Genomic DNA, 22179 nt, shown 5'->3' on the forward strand with positions numbered 1-22179 from the left:
TATTAAACTATTCAATTTGTTTAATATATATTTATTATTCAATAGTTTAATTTATGTAAGTTACAAATAGTTTAAATAAATTAGTTCCCACAAGTTTGACTTTTCCACCAACGGTTCATTCTATTTCCAATTGGTTGAACGGTCAATTTTTCAAATTGTTTTATATTGGTTTTCTTAGTGCTAACCGTCAGTGGAATGGTTTGAAATTGAGGTGCACCTTTTCACTTAATGGTGGCACCTATTCGGGACTTTTGATTTTGCCTATATATACACATTTGTTCCAGCAGTTTAGGCATGGGAAAAAAAAATTCCATCCGGAAAAAGATAAAAAGTTCAATCAGAAATTCAGTCTGATATTTGGTCCCTTGGCTGTCCATTTCTTTTAGTGCATTATTCCTCATATTTAGTTTTAGGAATAAATATTCAGAGAGTTAGAACACAGGTTTGGTTCGCCGAACAAATTGTTTGGATTACTACTACAATTTGTGAAGATCATTGTATCCTGGGAGATAGACACCACTCATCCGTAAGTACCATAGCGAGGCGAATCTGTCTTAAGGACAGAGTGTCACACACTCGACTTGGTCTTGTAATTTTATTTGGTTCGACAAAATAAATCCGGTATGTTATTTGTGTTGAAAAATTTCATAAACCCAAACTACATCTTAAATAAACTCTAAATGACCACATGACTGTGTGCATCAGAAGGTTAGAAAGGACAAGGGAACCTCCCTTCCCTTTGCTTTCAATCTATCTTGTGTCACTTCATGGTACACATAGTCGACTGAAATTGAATACTTTGTCAAAAGTGATAAAAAATAAAAGATAAGAAAATCAATAATATTAATTTAGTGAACATATCAATATTCATAGCACACTAGTTAACAAGAATAACTTATTCCTCAACATCTGAAAACAATCCCACTCTATTATTCTACTCAAACTTTACATCCCTTAACACTGAATCAATATTTAACTATTAGCCACCCTCCTCGAAGATAAAATTTTGTAACCAATAATATAATTATTTATATGCCTAACATATGCTTGTTACTGACATAATTTTATACATTGCTCTATAATTACATCAGAACCCAGAGAAGTCAATATTCAGTCACCCTCGAGCCTCAACGGTCAGATTTGGCAATCAATAATAGAATTATTAATACCATTGAAAAGTGCTTATCTAATATTTTATCATTCCAACCCAATCATCCAACAAAAGCAGTACCAAATACAACTTAGTGAAAATGCATAAATGCACAAAAAAAAGGATTACAAAATTATTATTACCACTAACAAGTGCTTAATCAACATATTTTATCATCAGAGAGCCCAATTGGCCAACAAAAGCAGTAACATATCCAACTTAAAGAATATGAATATATACAGAAACATATCTTGTATAATTATATTTACAAATATACACATACATGTATAACATCAGATGAATAACATAATCTAATCCACTGCTAATTTTACATTTCATCAAAAATCCACAAATTGACAGGTTTCATATTAATAACAGAGTTCAAGACGTCAAATTTCATCCAAATGTTTAACTTTATCCAGAAATAAAAGGTAATACAATCAGTTCCTCAATCTATAAATTTTGATTAATAGAAGAACAAAACAGAACAATCAAGAGAGTCAGATTCAATAATGTGGATTAATTGAGATGGGTTATTCATTTTCCAGAAAAAATACAAAAAAGAAATGTAATCCTCGAAATTTTCTTCTATCTATTTTATTTTCACATTTTCTCAGCTTCTCTCAGTAACCAAACGGATGCTAAAACGGCAGAATACAGTTAGAGAGCCATAAAGAAATCAATTAGAGACTCATAATAACCTAATATAAAATATAAAAAAAAATTTAATCAGAAGGGATAACCCTTGCGGTATGCCTGTCTAACCGCGGTGGTGCTCTAGTAACAGAGAGGAGGACAGAGGCGTGAGGCGTGACAAAGAAGAGACACAAAAGAGTGAGGCATGAGAGATAAGATCGTGGGTTTATTCAATGAATGGATTATGCTTCCATTCCCGACCACCTCAAAATTTTAGTCACTAATTTATTTAGGAATCCCTCCAATTTTTGAAATCTTACCTCCAAAAATTAAATTACAATTGCCGTCTAAACGTTAGTCACTAAAAGTAAGAGAATGCCAACTAAATTACTTTTAGTAGATACACATTACTTTTAGTAATCATAGATTAATAATTCTAATGGTAACCCATGCTATGCACGGGACTTTATACACTAAAAAAAAAAAAAAAAACATTATGAATATGTTAAACTAATTTAATATTTTGTCTTGTTGTATACATGAAATTTATAAATTAATTTTTATGTTTATAGCATTTTAAATTATTAGTTTAAAAAATTAAGTGTAGCTTTTGAATATATGTTTATCAATTTTGTTTTGTGGACTTAAACTGATGTTTCAATTTAAAAAATTTAAAAAAAAAAAATTGGGTTTTTGGGATAAAAGAAGCCATCTAACTCCTTTATATACTATTTTAAGATGAACTATTTTAATTACATAAAGAAATATAAATTATGTTTGGAAATTATCCCTATATATTATGCTGTTATATACAAATATAGCGGTAACATATTAATTAATATATATGTAAAGTTATACTAAGCTTTCATTTTCAATTAATTGAATTATGATTAACAAACTAACAAATAGCAGTAATAGTATAATAGGATAGAAAGAGAATAAAAATAAAAAACACAATGATATTTAAAAGTTTTAAATTTACCTAGTTATACAAAAATCTAATGTTATAGTACAATCTTGAATTCGAATTAAATTTTCACAATTTCTATAAAATGAAATGACATAAAAAAATAAAAAATTCGATACTCATTTTTTAACTTCAATTTCACTGTTTTCATTGATAAAAACAAAATCCGATCAAAATCCTTGGCACAGAATGGGCATAGATGCTTCAATTGTAACAATTATCACCAATAATTCTTCTCTACCATGTAAACCTGTAAACAAACACATAAATCTCACTAAAACCGAAACCAAAACCAAAACCAAAACCAAACAAACAACAGAGAAAGCGAATCACAAAGGGGAAAATAAAATAAAAAATATATAAATTTATGGAGTGGTAGGATATTACCCCCAACGATTTAGACCTTACCCCGCCTAATCTGTCAACTCCTTCGCTAGTGCCTACGAAGTGTAGGAGTTGGGATGACTAATCAGATTATTCTTTAAATAATAGTTGAAAATTGATTAATTTGTCCTATTAAGTAATTTAAAATTTTGATAGATATATATCACTTTGATAGATATTTATTTTTGGTTATGTTATAATATAATATATAAGATATAGATAGATACCCACAATTCTAATGAAAAATTTTATTTGATTTTTTGAGGAAGAGAAAAGGAAGGCAAGTTTTAATAATTTCTTTTGGAAATTGATGAGAGAAATTAGAATGAAGAGATTATGAAATATTTATCTTTCCATTTGAAATCCATAAATTAATGGATAATTATTATTTCTAAAATAATTAAATAGGTATGGAAGAAGTTGAAAAGGGTGTGTATAGGAGAAGTCACAAAGTCTTAGGAGACGTCAATAAGTGTTGAGGTTTTTTTTGTTTTTTTAATCAAAAAATTAGGAAATTAGGATTGAGATATTGTCACGCCCTCAAAATAATAACATTAAACCCGTCAATATAAACATACATTTATATACAAAAGATCCACATTCCCTCAATTAATCAGAGCACTCCATTACAAAAGTATTACACGTTAACAACAAAAGTAAATGCCCTACGGGCTTACAGTTTTCCAAGTTATCACTTGGTTACAAAGGAGAGTATCAACTCGGTTACACATTAAGCCCTTGGCTTGAATTTACATGTAATACATCAAAAGGAAAATAAGGCAACAAAAGTATGTCTTGCCCCTAGCCTCCCAAGCTATGTCCTTAGAGGCGGCATGCTACCTGTACCTGAAAATGATGTCCCCATATAGGGTGAGCCACAGCCCAGCAGAGATATACTAAACCAACTATGAACAATGATTAAAAGATTAGCAACTGATAGATGGTCGATACTTACACTCCCATTTACATCTTATTTCAATTCCATGACAACCAAACCTATGTTACAATTCACTTTTCATTTCTTATTCAATTTTGAGTTTGAAAATAGGGTTTAGTACTCTGGCCAAAACATTTTGATGAGATTATAGTTCATCACTAGAACATTTTCAAAATTCACGGTGGATACACATTTTGGTGTTGTATCAATAACACATAAACTACTCCCATACTTCACAAACGATGATGATATACATTTTTGTGCTATATCAAATCAAACAGACTTTTCAATAGATAAGCATATGAGCTATATCACCACTACAACAGATAAGCATATGAGCTATATCACTACTACAACAGATAAGCATATGAGCTATATCAACATTCCAATAGATAAGCATATCACACATCAACAGATAAGCATATTAGCTGTATCCACACTTCACTAGACAAGCATATGAGCTGTATCTACACTTCACTAGACAAGCATATGAGCTGTATCTACACTTCACTAGACAAGCATATGAGCTGTATCTACGGAGTTCATCCCCCATCTCCTCCCAATCCTATCCGGTTTAGAGGTACATCCCCCATCTTCCCCTAAACCGCGGAGTACATCCCCCATCTCCTCCTCTACACAATGCATATAAACACAAAGGTTCTATACACAATATAACGCATGTAAACACAGAATCACATATGCAATCAATCAATACATAAAGTTAATGTATTCTACCAACCGTCTACACATAATGCATATAAACACACTGGTCATATACACAATCACTCAATACATAAAGTTAATGTATTCTATCAACCGTCATACTCTATGACACATCCGATTGATTAGTTTTAGTTTGCCTAATCATCATGCATTGTCTACAACAATCAACACTACCCTCCACCGGTAGCCCAAAGCAATTATTTCTAAGCAGGAAATAAATGCACAAATGGATAATATATCAACATTTTCAATTCAATTCCTCGTTTTCTTCAATTAATTATATGCATTAATTAATTTAAACCAATTAGGGCAAATTACCATAATTCACAAAACAACCCTAGGGTTCCATTTCCATCAATGTACCAACATCAATCTCATTTCTCTATGCCTAACATGCATATAGGTTTAAATATTTAAAACCCCGACTTTTGTAAAATTACACAAAAGCCCAAACTTTCACCAAATTACCAAACCAACCCCAACATCTCAAAATACTAAAATTTAAAGACAAAATCCATAGAGAGGAGTAGGATATCCCTACCTCGAAGTTTGAGCCAAAAAGGAGATGAAGACTCGAAGATCAACGTGCTCCAAACCCAAACTTTTTCAGATTATGTCGAAGCTCTCAACGTCCTCTATCTTTTTAACAAAGGCCCTAGGCTAGATTCACACTCTAGGGAGATCAAATCTTAGAGAGAGTGTAGGTTTAGAGAGAGAGAGTCTCGGATCTAGGGTTTGAAAGAAAAGGAAGTGAAAAACTGATGTTCAAAAACGCTACTGTCCGCTGATATAAAACACGCTCGCTCGAGCGAAGCCTTTGTCGCTCGAGCGACCAGACACAGAAAAATCTCGCTCGAGCCAAGAAGTTCTCGCTCGAGCCGAAAAGCTAGAAGTGCGCTCGAGCGAAAGAATGCTCGCTCGAGCTAACAACTCAAACCCTCAGGTCTGCCACCAGCACGCTCGAGCGACAGACTTCTCGCTCGAGCGAAGAACAAACCAGACCGCTCGAGCGAAGAAAACTCGCTCGAGCCAAGAAATGCAACTCTCAGGTCCAGAACCAGACGCAATCGCTCGCTCGAGCGAAGCCACTCTGGCTCGATCCACCAGACACGAACTCAACTCTCGCTCGAGCGGCCAACTCCTCGCTCGAGCGAAGGTCCAAAAATCTGGGCAGCAGCACTAGGCTCCCAAACGCAACCAACCTGTAACAAACCTGCCCAACACATCCTATAACTCAATGTTCAAAGTAGTAACAGATGTAAACAAGACAATAATCAATTACTAACATCCACGGACACATGTCCGGATCACTGTTCAACAAGGGTAAACCCGGGATCGCTATAGATATTGGAGCTCCCACAAGGCTTGTGAGTTAGGAGAAATACTGACTAAACTATATTTGGTAGCTGATGATTGTACCTTTGCTGACTCATTTTTCTTTCGTAGCTAAAGTGGCTATCTTTGGCAACTAGATTTTCTTTTAAATTCTAAACTATGTATCTTTGGTGAGTAAATATTTTTAGTCACTGAAAATATATCTTTAGTGACTAATTTTTTGATCGTGAAAGATTATAAGTTATATTTATGTTAGTTTTTTGGCGACTAAATTTCTTTAGTCGGCAAAAATTAGTATACAACGACTAAATGTTTTTTGGTCACTGAAGATCAATATTTGGCTATTAAATTCGGTAGTCACCAAAGATTGAGTAAAATTATGGTACTTATTCGGCGGAGGAGAGCTATTCCATGGCTAGTGGAGCGGTGATGAGAGATGGAGGGGAGAGGAGCAACGGACGCGGAGATGGAGAGAGACGCTGATAAGAGAGAGAGGCACAAGTTTGTTTAGGCTTTGGTTTGGAAACAAAATATATAAATCCCTCCAATTCGCGACTAAACATTTTAGTTGCTAATTAATTTTATAAATCCATTTCAAATTTGAAATGTGTCCCCCAAATATTTTAGTTCTTCAGCGAATAAAAATATTTTTAGTCGCTGGGCTATAAATGTTTGGCGACCAGCCTTGTTGGTCACCAAAGATAAAAAATAATTTTTTTTATTTCATTCGGCGACTAAATAATTTTAGTAGCCAAAACTAACTATACAGCGACTAAATTTTTAGTTGGTTGCTGAAAATAAATTATTGGCTACCAAACATTTGGTCGCCAAAGATAAAAATAAATTTTTTGTTTTTCATTCGGCGACAAAATAATTTTAGTAGCCAAAACTAACTATACAGCGACTAAAATAATTTTTAGTCGCTGAAAATACATTTTTTGCGACCAAACTATTGGTTGCGAAAGATAAAAAATTAAATTTTTATTTTTCATTCAACGACTAAATAATTTTAGTAGCCAAACTAACTATACAGCTACTAAAATATTAGTTGGTCGCTGAAAATAAATTATTAGCTACCAAACCTTTGGTCGCCAATGATGAAAATAATTTTTTGTTTTTCATTCGGCGACTAAATAATTTTAGTAGCCAAAACTAACTACACAGCGACTAAAATAATTTTTAGTCGCTGAAAATATATTTTTGCGACCAAACTGTTGGTCGCCAAAGATAAAAAATTAAATTTTTGTTTTTCATTCGGCGACTAAATAATTTTAGTAGTCAAAACTAACTATATAGCGACTAAAATATTAGTTGGTCGCTGAAAATAAATTATTGGCTACCAAACCTTTGGTCGCCAAAGATGAAAATAATTTTTTTGTTTTTCATTCAGCGATTAAATAATTTTAGTAGCCAAAACTAACTATACAACGACTAAAATTTTTGTTTTGTCGCCAATTGTGGCATATTTAGCGACTAAAAATTGTTTTCGTTGCCAAATGTGACATTTTTAGTGGCTACATTTTTTTTAGTCGGCAATAATCAATATAGCCCGACTAAAAAAAAATAGTAGCTAAATTTTGTACTTTTGCCAACTAATATAATGTTTGGTCACCAATTCCACCACTTTTGGCGACTAAATTGTTTTTAGTCGCCAAATTTGGTCGCCAAAAGTGTAATTTCCTGTAGTGTAAGGAATTTTCCAAGATGCATAAAAGGTTAAGTTGTTCGTTCCCTTCTTCTCTCTCTATTCAATCAATCTATCATATTCTAACTCGATCGTCGGAGGGTCCGCCGGGAGATTATCACCCCCTTTGGACCTTTTTGCAAGCACATCCTGTGGGCTTCAAGACCAGCAAACTCCACTACAACAAAAAGCACAAATGGCAACTAAAAATTAATTTTTCGTCGCTGAAAGTAGTACTTTGGGCAACTAAAAACAGTTTGGTAGCCAAAAGTGAAGACTTTAGGCGACTAAAACAAATTAGTAGCCAAATGTATAGTTATTGGCGACTAAAAATCAATTTAGTCGCTGATTATATGGGTTTTAGCGACTAAAGGTTTTTTAGTAGCCAAAAGTGGCAGTTTTTGGCGACTAAAATAATTTAGTAGCCAAAAGTATAGGTTTTGGCGACTAAAAAACAGTTTGGTCGCCGATTCTACGTGTTTTGGCGACTAAAAACAGTTTGGTCGCTGAAAGTGAAGCTTTTTGGCTACTAAAAAAAATTAGTAGCTAAAAACAGTCAATTGGCGACTAAAATTCACTTTAGTAGCCAAAAGGGGACTTTTTGGTGACTAAAAACAGGTTTAGTCGCCAAAAGGGGACGTTTTTAGGCGGAACATATTTTTTTAGCGACTGAAAATTAATTAGTAGCCCAAAATTATAGAATTAGCGACTAAATAATGGATTTAGTCGCCAAAAGTGACCTCAATTTTTTTTTAGTAAATAATTTATTTTTTACATATATTATATTGAATATATATAATTATATTTATATATATAGTTTTGTATTAATACCAGTGAATATACTATATAAATAATATATGTTGCATTTATATTCATGTGATGTTGTAGTGGCATAGTGGGGAGAGTGTGTTGCTAAAGGTGTAGAATGTGGGATGGGTCAGTGGTTCGAATCTTGGGAGCATCAGTGGGTAAATTTTTTTTTCTGAAATATGCTTTTGGCGACTAAAAACAGTGGTCGCCAAAAGATTGACTATTGACGACGAAAAGCTTAGTCGGCAAATGTATAAATAAAAAAAAAAATCACTATTGGCGACTAAAAGATTAGTCGCTAAATGTATTATTTTCAAAAAAATAATTGACTATTGGCGACAAATGTGTTGGTCGCTGAAGACTAAAACTTTGCCGACTAAGACTTTTTTAGTTGACTTTTGGCGACTAAAAAAGGACTTTTGGCGACTAAAAATTTAGTCGCCAAAGGTGTTTTTTCTTGTAGTGCTCGTTAGAAGTGTGGATCAGTCCGACCCACCCTTTGTTGGAAATATACGTATTATCAAATTAGCTACCAAACTAAAGGGAAAACAAAATGAAAACAAAATTTATTTAACATATAAACTTTAAATCAATGAATGTTTTTTCTTCTTTAATACATCAATTTGCTGATCATCATGGGCATTGTGCAGAACATCCAGGACCCCCATAGTAAAAATAAGTTCCAAGATCAGTATTTTTGTTTTCCGCAACATGTAAATCATAGCAGGCAGAATCTGTAGCATATGGTTGAAGGGAAGCTGGATCTTGCAGAGTGTTTGACTTGTCAATGACTTTAAGATTATAGAAAAAACTTGATTTTCCATATCCTTCGAAGGGAAAATGGCCACTCCCCATTTGAGTGGTTGTGTGATGTCGTGCTGATCTTAAGTTGATGATCTCTCCTCCCCATGCCACTAACGTAGAGCTGTCAGCTAAGCCTGTGAAGATGGAACCAGGCCAGTAACCTAATACCACATCTTGCAGCTGAAGCCACCAATTTCCAGTGTGGTTGTCCTAATACATTTTTCATTAATATTGGGAAATCAGCTACTTTGGATGGACTTATTTCATTATGAAAAATTAGTTTTGAATATTTTAAATTAAGCACTACAAGGAAACAACAAAATTGCTCTCGTTGCTCGAAATGTATGACAATGAATTTTTGACCTTGAGCGACACTATAATTCATCGAAAAAATTTTATTTTCTTGAAGATGGTATAGATCTTTGCACCCCTTTTTGTTTATTTTTCATATATTTTTTTGGTAAACTATATTTTTCAACCATGAACTTTCAGCCAAATTTCACTTTTATCTCACATTTTCTAATTGTAACAATTAAATCTTCTGATTTCAACACGTGTTTCAATGGGATCCTCCTATTACTCCTTCATTTGAAATTTGATTTAAGTTAAAAATTCAGAACCAAAGTAGAATTTGAGTGAAAGTCTATGGATGAACGTTTAAGTTGTCAAATGGATTTTTTTTTTTAAATGTTTGTAAAATGTGCTGATGTGAGCATTTTTCATACAAATTTGAAATTGTAAGTGCCAAGAGGACCACATTGAAACATAAGTTAAAGTTTGAACATTATTTGTTTAAATTAAAAGATGAGGTACTAAAATGAAATTAGATGAAAATTTTAGTGTAAAAAATGTAATTTACCATATAATTTTTTGTAAAGGGCTGGAAAAATTATACCTATGATTTTTGTAATTTATCTTGTGTCAATTTGATCGTGTAATATCATTTTAGTCCAATTGATAACACGTATTAGAAATTGGACATAAATCAAGAACAAATGGTTCATTCAAAAGGAAATAGACTATTTCCAATTGAATGCCAACCACTCAATCATAATGAGAAGATTGACTGAATTATTTTGTTCCTAGATTTCAATTTAATTTTTAAAGGGACATAATCAATTAGACCAAATTGACATAATGCAAAAAATTCAAGGATAAAATTATTGTAATAATCATGACTAAAATTGACACAAGGCAAACTACATAAACAGTAGGTATAAATTGTTCAAAAAAAGTCAAGGAGTTGACCTAGTGGTCAAAGCTTAGGACCAGGGTGTGTTTCTTCCAAAGTGTTAGGTTCAAAGTCTCCTATAAGTGCAAATAATTTTTGGGGGACTAGTCCATATAGAGTTTTGTCTTGGCTGGCCCCCTCACCCGTGGATGATGGATTGATCTTCGGAATTAGTTGATCTAGTGGGACTAATACTAAGTGTGGTGGCCGAATAAATATGGTCTTGAGCTTCATGAATTGGTCAGGTACAAGTCGGCCCATGCCAGGCCCATCAGCTGGCCGCATATAAGTCGGCCCATGCTAGGTCTAGTGGAGGGCCATAGTCGAGTACAACCGAGTTGAAGGGCTATGAGAGCTGTGTAACCCGTTGGCTGTGTAAAAGGCCTAGGAACAAGGACAAAGCCCAGGAGAGGATAGTGGGCCCTAAGAGGGTCAATTGGGAGCAATATAAAAGGGGTGAGACAAAAGAGTTGAAGGGAGACAGTTTTGTTTAAACGAGAGAGTATTTCTAAATCCATTTCACCACCCTAAGTTAACAAAAAAATAAAAATAAAAATCCAAAACTAAAAGAAAACCGCATGTTCTTCTAGTGTTTCGAAGAAAATGATTTGAGTCGTATTTAAGGTTTACAAGTTGTTAGTTAAATAGATTGTAGCATATATAAATATACATATACATACCTTGTATATCAGTATAGATATGTCGAACGTCTTTCCCTTGTAGGTGGAAACAGGTTTTATGGTGGAACCAATGGCAAACTTATGATTTGTCTGTACAAAACCAGGGCAACTAAGATCATAGCATCCTGTGCTTTGATAGTTATCTCTCTGTTTGCCACATGAACGTAAAGTAAGGTTGAATTAATATGCCATCACTACCAACATGAGAATCAAATGTTGCTTAAAACTTGTTATATGTTGTGATTAATATCATGAGTTTTAAATAATCAATAGAGGATTAGAAAATTAAGGAAACTTACTGTCCAATATATAAAGAACCTTGTCTGATTGTCAAGATACAATCCGGGATAAACCTAAAAACATGCACCAACTTGTCTACTTAAGGATGCCATAACTATATATGTAATGACTCAACATACAATAGGTCATTGATAATATATCAAAATATTAAGGCCTCACAAACAAGCTAACACTTACCGTCCATCCAGCTTCAATAGTATTCCTGCTTGTTATGTCAGACATAACCCACATTTGAGATAAACTAAATTCATTAGCCTCTGTCCTAGGATTCCACACATTAAATGACGCGTGTGCTCCATGGTAGGTACTACCACTTTTTTCAGAAACAAAGGCATACTAAAATGAAACCAAAGATAAATTAATGCACAAAAATTTGCTAAATGTTTTTTATCTTGAGTAAACGTCAGATAGGCATTAAGTTTAGATTAAGCTCAAATTGTACCTCATGAGCACCTGGTGCTTGCCCAAAGGGGTAGTAATTGATAAGATTATACTACCTTCAGTTCAGTTTAACAGCAAACCAGAGGATAACAAACCAGAGGATAACTTCCCTAGTTCAGTATAACAGCAAATCAGAGGATAACAAACCAGAGGATAACTTCCCTAGCTCTAACAGAATTGTAACAGAATTAGTTATAGTGATATATGAATGTATAGATTGTAGAGATGATGAACTAATAGTTAGTAAGTCGGTTTCACTCTTTTATTATAAATATAGATGTACTGCTTGATTATAATAATTGAATTGAAGTTTCCAGTTTCTCATCTTGGTATCAGAGCATCTCTACTCCAACGAGTATTGATCCTTCTTCATCTTCTTTCTCACATTGAATTCTTGAGTTCTTGAATCTGTTTCAATGGCTTCTCTTCCTCCTAATCTCACACTGCTAATTTCAAATCTTAATTCTTTTGTCACTGTGAAATTGGATTCTACAAACTACATTGTTTGGAAAACACATCTCCAAAACATACTCAGAGCTACAAATCTTCTCTGTTATGTGGATGGCACTTGTGCTTGTCCATCTGCAACAATCACAGATTCAGAAGGCAAAAATGTTATCAATCCTGAGTTTTTGAGTTGGACACAGATCGATGCACATTTGCTAAGTTGTATTACAGCAACTCTAACTCCCACGGTGTTCACATCTGTGTTTCATAGCAAAAGCTGTCAAGAAATCTGGACATATCTTGATAAACGCTTCACATCACTCTCCAGATCTCATATACACCAACTCAAGAACAAACTCAGTAGTATCATGAAGAAATCTGAGTCCATGGAAGACTATCTTGCTCAGATCAAAAGTCTTGCTGATCAGCTCGCACTTGCTGCCTCTCCTATTGAGGATGAGGATCTTGTTTTGATTAATCTAAATGGATTGCCATCTGAATATAATGCTTTAAAAGTAGCTATTCGAGCTCGATCAGAGGCCATTACTATGGAGGATCTTGCTTCTCTACTCTGTTCAGAAGCTTTGCATATTGAAGCCGATCATAAATCTTCTTCAGATCTCACTGTTGCTTATACTGCAACTCGACATGAGACTTCTAACCAGTCATCTTCTTATCAGGCTGGTAGTCGTGGAAATAGATCATCATACAGAAGCTCTTCTCATAAAGGAGGAGGTAGATATTTTTCTAGAAATACTTTCAGTCGAGGTCGAGGCGGAAGATCTTCATCCTTTCATCATCCATCAGCATCTTTCTCTTCCTCTTCTTTGGTATGTCAGATCTGTGGCAAACCGAATCATACTGCTCTTGAATGCTGGCACAGACTGGATACTTCCTATTCACCACAAACTTCAACTGATAAACCTGTTTTTCTTACATCTTCATCTTCTGCATTACCTAATTGGTATGTGGACTCTGCTGCCACAAATCATGTCACTCCTGATCTTACTAATCTCCAAGTTCATAGTCCCTATCATGGCCAAGACCATGTGACTGTTGGGAATGGTAATCAACTTCCTATTCACAACACCGGTAATGGTATTCTTCCAACTCCTTCTTTTCCTTTCAAATTGACTAATGTTCTTCATGTTCCACATATATCATCTAATCTTCTTTCAGTTCATAAATTGACTTCTGATAATAATTGTACTGTCACTTTTGATGACAAATCATTTGTGGTTCAGGACAAGACCACCAAGATACCTCTCTTCAGAGGTATGTATAGTCATGGCCTTTATCAGTGGCCTTCATCTTCTTCACAAGGTTCATCATCCTCACAAGTTTCATCATCCCAGCATTCTTCTTCTGCTTGTTTGGCCACTGCTACATGGCATACCAGACTTGGTCATCCATCTCCACAAAAGCTGAAATATCTTGTTAATAAGTTTCAGTTGTCTACTACTTCATCTTCTAATAAGACTTTGTGTACTCATTGTAGTGTGGCCAAGAGTCACAGACTTTCTTTTGTTTTGTCTAATTCTTCTGTAAATAAGCCCCTTTCCCTTGTTCATAGTGATGTTTGGGGCCCTTTCTCTCCATCTATTTCTGGTTTTAAATACTATGTTTTGTTCCTTGATGAATTTAGCAAATTTACTTGGGTTTATCCTCTTTGTTATAAAAGTCAAGTGTTTACCAAATTTATGGACTTTAAGGTGTTTGCTGAAAATCAATTTGAGACTAAGCTTAAAATATTTCGCACTGATGGTGGTGGAGAGTACACTAGTTCTCAATTTGAAACTTTTCTTAAAACCCATGGTATTATTCATCAAATGTGTTGTCCACACACTCCTTCCCAAAATGGAGTTGCCGAGAGAAAACATAGGCATCTTGTCACCACCACTATTGCTTTGCTACAGCAATCAGGTCTTCCTCTTGCTTATTGGTTTGATGCTCTTGCTACTTCTGTTTTTCTTATTAACAGATTGCCTAGTTCTAAACTTCAAAATCAAACTCCGTATGAGGTCTTGTTTCATCATTCTCCTGATTTTGCATTTCTTAAAAGCTTTGGTTGTAGGTGCTTTCCCTGGCTTCAACCCTATGCTTCTCATAAGCTCGCTCCTAAGTCCATTCCTTGTGTCTTCATTGGTTATCATCCTTCTATCAAGGGCTATTGTTGCCTTGATCCTATTTCTGGAAAAATCTATTTGTCTCGACATGTTACTTTTGATGAATCACTCTTTCCTTTTCTGACTTCACCTATTTCTACTTCTCCACATCACTCTTCACCTACTCTTCCTCAACTACATTCTTTTTTCTGGTCCTCTTCTCCACCTGCTGCAGCTTCTGTTTCACCCTCTGCTCCATCAGTTCAGTCTTATGATCCGTCTGTTTCTCCTTTCCCTACACCAGTTCAGTCTCCTGTTGCTCCCAGCCAGCCTGCTGCTATTCAGTCTACTGCTGCTCGACAGTCTCCTGCGGCTACTACTGTGTTGCCTAGTTTGCCAGTCTCTGCTTTATCTCCATCTTCTGCTGTCCCTACTTCTATTCCTATTTCCTCTCTCACTATTGATCTTCCTTTTGTGCAGCCTATTTCTGCTACTTCTTCTCATTCTTCTCTCAATATTCATCCCATGACTACCAGGTCCAAGTCTTCCTCTTCTGCTCTCCTTTCTACTATTTCTCCTCTTATTGAACCTACTTGTTTCTCTGAAGCAGTTTAACTCCTGAATGGTCTAAAGCCATGCAAGAAGAATTTCAAGCCTTGCAAGACCAAGACACTTGGTCTCTTGTTCCTCTTCCTTCTCACAAGCAAGCAATTGGCTGTAAGTGGGTGTTTCGCTTAAAGAAAAATTCTGATGGCTCCATTGCTCGCCACAAAGCTCGTCTTGTGGCTAAGGGCTATCTCCAGAAGGAAGGTATTGATTATCATGAAACGTTTAGTCCTGTTGCCAAGCAGCCTACAGTTCGGGTTCTTCTTAGCATTGCCCTTCATTTTAATTGGTCTATTAAACAGTTGGATATTTCAAATGCTTTCCTCCACGGTCTTCTTCAGGAAGAAGTTTATATGGTGCAACCTCCCGGTTTTGAAAGCTCTTCTCCTCATCATGTGTGTAAACTGAAAAAGGCTCTCTATGGACTTAAGCAAGCTCCTCGAGCTTGGTACTCAACCTTTTCTTCTTATCTTCTATCTACTGGGTTCACAAATAGTCGTTGTGATTCTTCTTTGTTCATCCAGCGCACTTCTACCACTGTTACTTTTCTTTTGATATATGTGGATGACATCTTAATTACTGGAAATAGTGCTGCCCATATCGCTTCTCTGATTCATCATATGCACAAAGCCTTTTCCATGAAAGAATTAGGTGATATTTCCTATTTTCTTGGTATATCTGTGACTCGCATTGCCTCTGATTTATTTCTTTCTCAGCACAAATATGCTACTGATATTCTTCTCAAGGCTGGTATGATCAATTGTAAACCATGTTCTTCGCCCATGGCTTCTAAATCTGAGCCTCCGTCAGACACCTTGGTACCCTTTTCTCAGCCATCCTTGTATCGAAGTATTGTTGGTGCCTTACAATATCTCACTATTACCAGACCGGACATCTCGTTTGCTGTCAACCATGCATCTCAGTTCATGCATGCTCCTACTGTTGCCCATTTTAATACTGTCAAGCGGTTACTTCGTTACATTCAGGGTACTCTTCATCATGGTTTATTCTTTACTCCAGGCTCTCTGAATTTACATGCTTTTTCTGATTCTGATTGGGCCGGCGATGTTCTTGATCGTAAGTCTACCACTGGGTATTGTGTCTTTCTCGGTTCTAACTTGGTTTCATGGTCCGCGAAAAAACAATCCACTGTTTCTCGGTCCTCCACCGAAGCCGAGTACAGGGCTCTTGCTCAAGCTTCTACTGAACTTCAATGGCTTCGCATGCTTCTTCAAGAGCTCTCTCTTCCTTCTGCCACTCCTATTTTATGGTGTGACAATCTCTCCGCCATATCTCTTGCCTCTAATCCTGTTTTCCATGCCTGCACAAAGCATATTGCGGTGGATTATCATTTTATCCGGGAGCAAGTTCTTTCTCACAAAGTTGTGGTTAAACATGTGTCTTCCTCTGATCAAGTGGCTGATCTGTTTACCAAGCCCCTTCCCGTGGCTCAGTTTTCTTATCTTCTTCCCAAGCTTATGGTGCGTGCCTTACCCTGATAAGATTATACTACCTTCAGTTCAGTTTAACAGCAAACCAGAGGATAACAAACCAGAGGATAACTTCCCTAGTTCAGTATAACAGCAAATCAGAGGATAACAAACCAGAGGATAACTTCCCTAGCTCTAACAGAATTGTAACAGAATTAGTTATAGTGATATATGAATGTATAGATTGTAGAGATGATGAACTAATAGTTAGTAAGTCGGTTTCACTCTTTTATTATAAATATAGATGTACTGCTTGATTATAATAATTGAATTGAAGTTTCCAGTTTCTCATCAGTAATGTTGTCCTCCTTGCCGGTGAAATGGAAAAGTTCGATGAAGGTCATGATTTTGAGTCCTTCTAATGGGGATTGTTCCTTGTGGGCACTCTCCATTTTTATGCCAATTCTGAATAAGCTTGGGTTGAGAGTCATCCATTTTCATTCCAATTGGAGATGAGCTAGGTTCCATCTTGTTCCAGTGGAATAAAAAATTAGGAAGTGGAGGGAAATAATTCTATTGCACATTTTGGCCCACATATTTTCATTTTTACATTATTTCAAATTCATTAGTTTTAATTCAAAAAAAAGGGAACGATTGTATGTTCATAAAAAATCCAACACTTATCTTGATGCCTCTAATTACCTAGTCGAGAATTAAGTTCAAGCCATTTTTGACATGTGATATTCGAACAATTAATTGTGAAAAAGTCTAAACATGCCCCAGCAAAAGAATGGAATACTAATATGTAGAGTTATATATATAAATGTGTTGAAAAGTATATGACAAAAAAAAAAAAAAAAAAACCTGTAAATCCTTGATAAGTGGATGATCAAATGCAGGTTGTTTGTAAATGTCGACGCAGTCAATCACATCACCATCTTCACTCTGTCAAAAATTAAAAATAAAATCAAAGAAACAAGTAAAAAATTAATCCCCTAAATCTCTGAATATTTATAGCTAAAGAAAAGAAAAAGAAAAGAGAGGGAGAGAGAGAAAGAAAGAAGAAGGAAGAGCTTTTGTTTGAAATTGACCTCTGTGGTCTTGATTGTTCCTATATGCTTTAAGTTTAAATAATCTTGGATTACACCATGTTTGCCTTCAACACATCCATGGTTCAGCATGTGCATGATAGCTACCAACACAAATATGCAGCATGAAAGTAAATCTCTATGGTTCTCATTAGCCATCTAAATTTTTTTTTTTTTTTTCTATTTCCAATTTGTGTTGTATTGACAAATTTTAGTGTTGACACAATTTATATACCCAAATCATTCCGGAGAGTATTAAAGAGATCACAGGTTTAATGATGAATAATAAATTCAATCATACAAAAGACTCCAAAATTTCTATCAAAAAATTTACCAAACACTCACATGAATGTGAGACCCACACTCATGTTCATGTAAGTGGGACCTAAACTCATGTGAATATTTGATACTCCCTCCCTTCCAAAATATTAGTCCCTTATTTAATTTTTCATTGTTCCAAAATATAAGTCCATTTTCAAAAAATTAAGTACAAAAATAATATAAATTTCTTATTTTGCTCTTCTTTTAAATTCATTAACAACGTAAAAAGTACAATTATAACATTGATATTCCCCCAAAAAAATATACTATCAAAAGGTAATTTTGAAAAATCAATTTTTTTGAAGTGCAATAATTGTATTACAAAAAAAAGTTAGATTCTCCAAATGGGACCACTATTTTGGGACGAATGGAGTAATTTATTTGTTTTTAAATTTTTATTATTTTTTTTGTCTCTCTGGCATTGCTGTAATAATTTTTTTTTAATATAAAGATTACATTATTTGGATATTAGGATAGTTAATGAAGTCAATAATTCAACCATTATATTTTGGATTAAAAGTGCTTTTAATAATTTACTAATAATGATGTGCAAATTAATTTTTATTCAACCAACCATGCATAAGATGACAAAAAATAATAAATGATTTATAGTATTTGTGTGTAAAAAATAAAATAAAAGGGAATACATCCTAGTGGGAGAATTTTTTTTGGAATAATGTCAGAAATCCTAAAAGTTCTACTAAAATTTTTACCAAATGTCTCATATGAATGTGAGACCCATTTAGAATTCACATAGTGTGGGTCCCACACTCATATGAGACATTTGATAGAAGTTTTGATAAAATTTTTGAAATCTCTAATTTCTTTTTCAACACAAACATGGAGGAGTGCAAGTCACATTTGCATCCCCACAACCTTTCACTTGTACCCCATATGTTTTTGTAATTTGATTTATCTGTCCCACTGTATTGAATTTCTTCCAAAAAAAAAAGGGAAGAAAAGAAAGCAAGTTAGTAAAAAACTCATATCAAACAAATAGAATGAAAAGAAAATGGTATTGCTTTCACACATATTACTTAATCCTTAGGGATGACAACGGGACGGGGCAGCGTGGGAAGAGACAAGTATTGTGCTGTCCTACCTCTATTTTTAATCATATTGGGAGTAGGACAACACGGCGAGTTAGCAAAGTCGAGGCAAGAGCTAGACAGCGATTGGCTAATTTTATAACCTTTTGAATGGTGGTATTAATAAAATGCAAGATGATATGGTTACATATAATAATTTGTAAGTGATGAGATTAAAAGATGTAAAATGATAAATAAAAATGTGAAAATGAGTTTATAAGGGTAATATTTTATTCTGTGTAAGAAATTTAAATTTTATATATAAATTTATTTAATAAACATAATTGAGGGTGAGAGAGATAGAAGTGGATGAGGAGAGGAAACCCGTCCTTAACCCGCTTTCTCATTGGAGTGGAGGAAACTCGTCCAAGACGAGTTGGGAGGTGTAGGGACGAAGCATGATGGAAAAAACAATGCCATTGCTATTGATCATTGATTTTTGTATGTTTCTTTAATTTCTCTACAGTTTTATTGATAGTCATGTTTGGTTTGATTGTTGTCATGAAAATTGTAGGTGTTGAATTTTAACCTCATAATCAAATTGAATCTCTTCGTTGAGATCTTGGGAACTAAACCGTAGAGCACGCGTAAGAATAAATAAGTCCAACACCTGCACATTAGAAGACCACAAGACTGGTGGCTCGTTTACCTAGAGGCACTCCGACGATCAAGTCATCAACTATCTCTCAAAGATATCGGCTCAAAATAACACACAATTTAGAACGTACCTTAAATCCATGGGGGTACCCTCTTTATATAGCTAACTTTTCCTTAGAAGTCTTACTTCATAGGACTCTATCCTTTACAAGATATCACTTATCTAGGACTCTTCCAATTTAGATTAAGATCAACTCTCACAAGAGTCTAACCTTACCCAAACAAGTAGTCTGATATCATCTAGGAGTCTTGTCATCTATTTGAATATCTCAGATTTCGGTATGATCGCATCATACCTTGGCAATCCTAAACCACCCACGTAGCACCTCAACCAATAACCTAGGCCACATGGACAACCCAAAATTATATCCCCACAACTGCCCACTAGGTTTTGCCTCAGCCATACTAAGGTGATCAAACCTATATTATCAAACCTCCCAACATGTCGACTAAACAACATGTTAGGAGATGCTTCTGTGACTGAGATCATGACTCGCCGACTTCCAAGAAACAAGAAGTTACAAAAAACATAGAACCCAGATGCCTCTTCTTGTCCTAGTTCATCATGCCAACTATGATCACACTACTAGCTGAGATCATGACTCGCTAGTTCAAGAACTCCAAAATTCGAAAGTTGTCATCTCAAAACAACCTCAACCGTTATACCTACACCAATGACGTGTCAACTCCTTGACGTGTCAACTCCTTATTGGTTCCCAACACGTCCTTCCACTGACACACATTGCTTGACCTTACGTTAGCTGACGTCAACTATTACATGTTTCCCAAGAAATTTAAAATGTTTTCATTTGCCACCATCTCTTTCTCCAAAACTACTCTCCCAGCTCTTCATCTTCCTTTTCATATTCCTGACTTTCTCTCTTCTCAGACTTTCTCCCTTTAACCTCCATTGTTGCACCTTCGAATCTCCACCACTACAATTACTCCGTTCGCTATCTTCGGCGACCGGAATGATTTTCTGCTCCGATCAAAAGCTTCATTTTTCTCCGATGAACTCAAATCTGGCGTTCATTTCTCCATTACCGATCTGTAAGTCCCCCAAACCCATACTTTCAATTTCAGTTTTCAAGTTTCTCGAACCTGTTTTTCATTGATCTTTACCATTCTTCATTTTTCTAGTTTTGTTCGAATTTTCTGCATATTTACCTCTATTTTTCCACATTCTAGATTTGAATCTACGTTTTAGTTGTAAAACTTGAGATTTTCCAAACTGTCAATCCCAGAACTTAGGGCTCCCAAAATTTTCCAAACCCTAGGCTGAATATAACCATCAAGAACACCAAGAACATATCATAGGTATGCATAGATGGAGAGTTGATACCCCTACCAAAATCAAAAACTTTCACTAAGCATTCAACATCCCAGCTGACGTCCGGATATGTCTAGCGAGTGAGAATAACTCTATTATGCCTGGGATAACTACATTTCTCGTAGTATCCACAATATAGGGTGGGATCACATTTCTCCTTAACATCTTGTTTCAAGAAATGACGTACTTTTATCGTCTGAACCCCATGCAATTAGCCATAAACACATTCTGAATCATCAATGGAATTACCGAGCTATGTTGCTGACATAACACTAGGATGATCCTTACCAACATCCAATATTATTATACCATGTGTGGCCTGAAATCCAAAAGTGGCACCACCTATTATCTCTGTCATGACCCAAACCCACCCCTAAAAGTTTGGATCATGACCGGCCAGTGACCTCTTGATTACTTATGGCGTCAAACAAAATTACCAAGAGTTTATCATAACGAGGCCCGAGCAGAAGTAAATAAAATAACAAGACATCCATTGAGCAGTGCTTATATGCTAGGATTTTAAGCATCAAGTCACATATAGAGAGTTCACATACACAATACATATAAATACAAGTCCAAGTCATGTAACTATATACAAAGAGTTAAAAGCCCAAAAATTACATATTGACCAAGTGTTCAATAAAAGCCACCAAAGAATTAACAAAAATGTGGCATCAAAAGAACTCCTCAAAATATATATATACAACGTATACATGTCTTATCCATAATAATATTCCAGAACGGCCTCGGGCCCAAATAAGACGGAACGGCCTTGGGCCTAACATAATACGGAATGGCCTTAGGCCGAACATATCAATAGATGTTCTGAACATTATAGGGTAGATGGAACATCGGCATCTCTCCATCTCCCTCAGCCTTAGGGCCATGTGTCATAAACAATCCATTTCAGACATAACGGCCTTGGGCCCATCATACATAACAGAAACAGAACGACCTTGGGTCCATTTCATATACCATTGTAATCCAATGCTCAATCATTTCAATCAAAACACAATTATATAGAG

General features: G+C 35.1%; 1 protein-coding gene across 1 annotated transcript; it reads right to left on the minus strand.

Annotated features, from left to right (window-relative positions):
- Nucleotides 1–9259: 9259 nt before the first annotated feature.
- LOC114283559 (protein neprosin) lies at nucleotides 9260–20735 on the minus strand. Its single transcript, XM_082923496.1, has 10 exons — nucleotides 20662–20735; nucleotides 20259–20324; nucleotides 20121–20163; nucleotides 17535–17615; nucleotides 13487–13671; nucleotides 12583–12664; nucleotides 11819–11977; nucleotides 11641–11694; nucleotides 11342–11488; nucleotides 9260–9640 (listed from the first exon to the last, which is right to left on the minus strand). The coding sequence occupies exons 1-10, from the start codon at nucleotides 20733–20735 to the stop codon at nucleotides 9260–9262; spliced, it is 1272 nt and encodes a 423-aa protein (XP_082779622.1).
- Nucleotides 20736–22179: the final 1444 nt, after the last annotated feature.

This window comes from Camellia sinensis, chromosome 4 (genome assembly GCF_055761805.1).
Source record: "Camellia sinensis isolate YWXY chromosome 4, ASM5576180v1, whole genome shotgun sequence".
In the NCBI taxonomy this organism is placed as follows: Eukaryota; Viridiplantae; Streptophyta; class Magnoliopsida; order Ericales; family Theaceae; genus Camellia; species Camellia sinensis.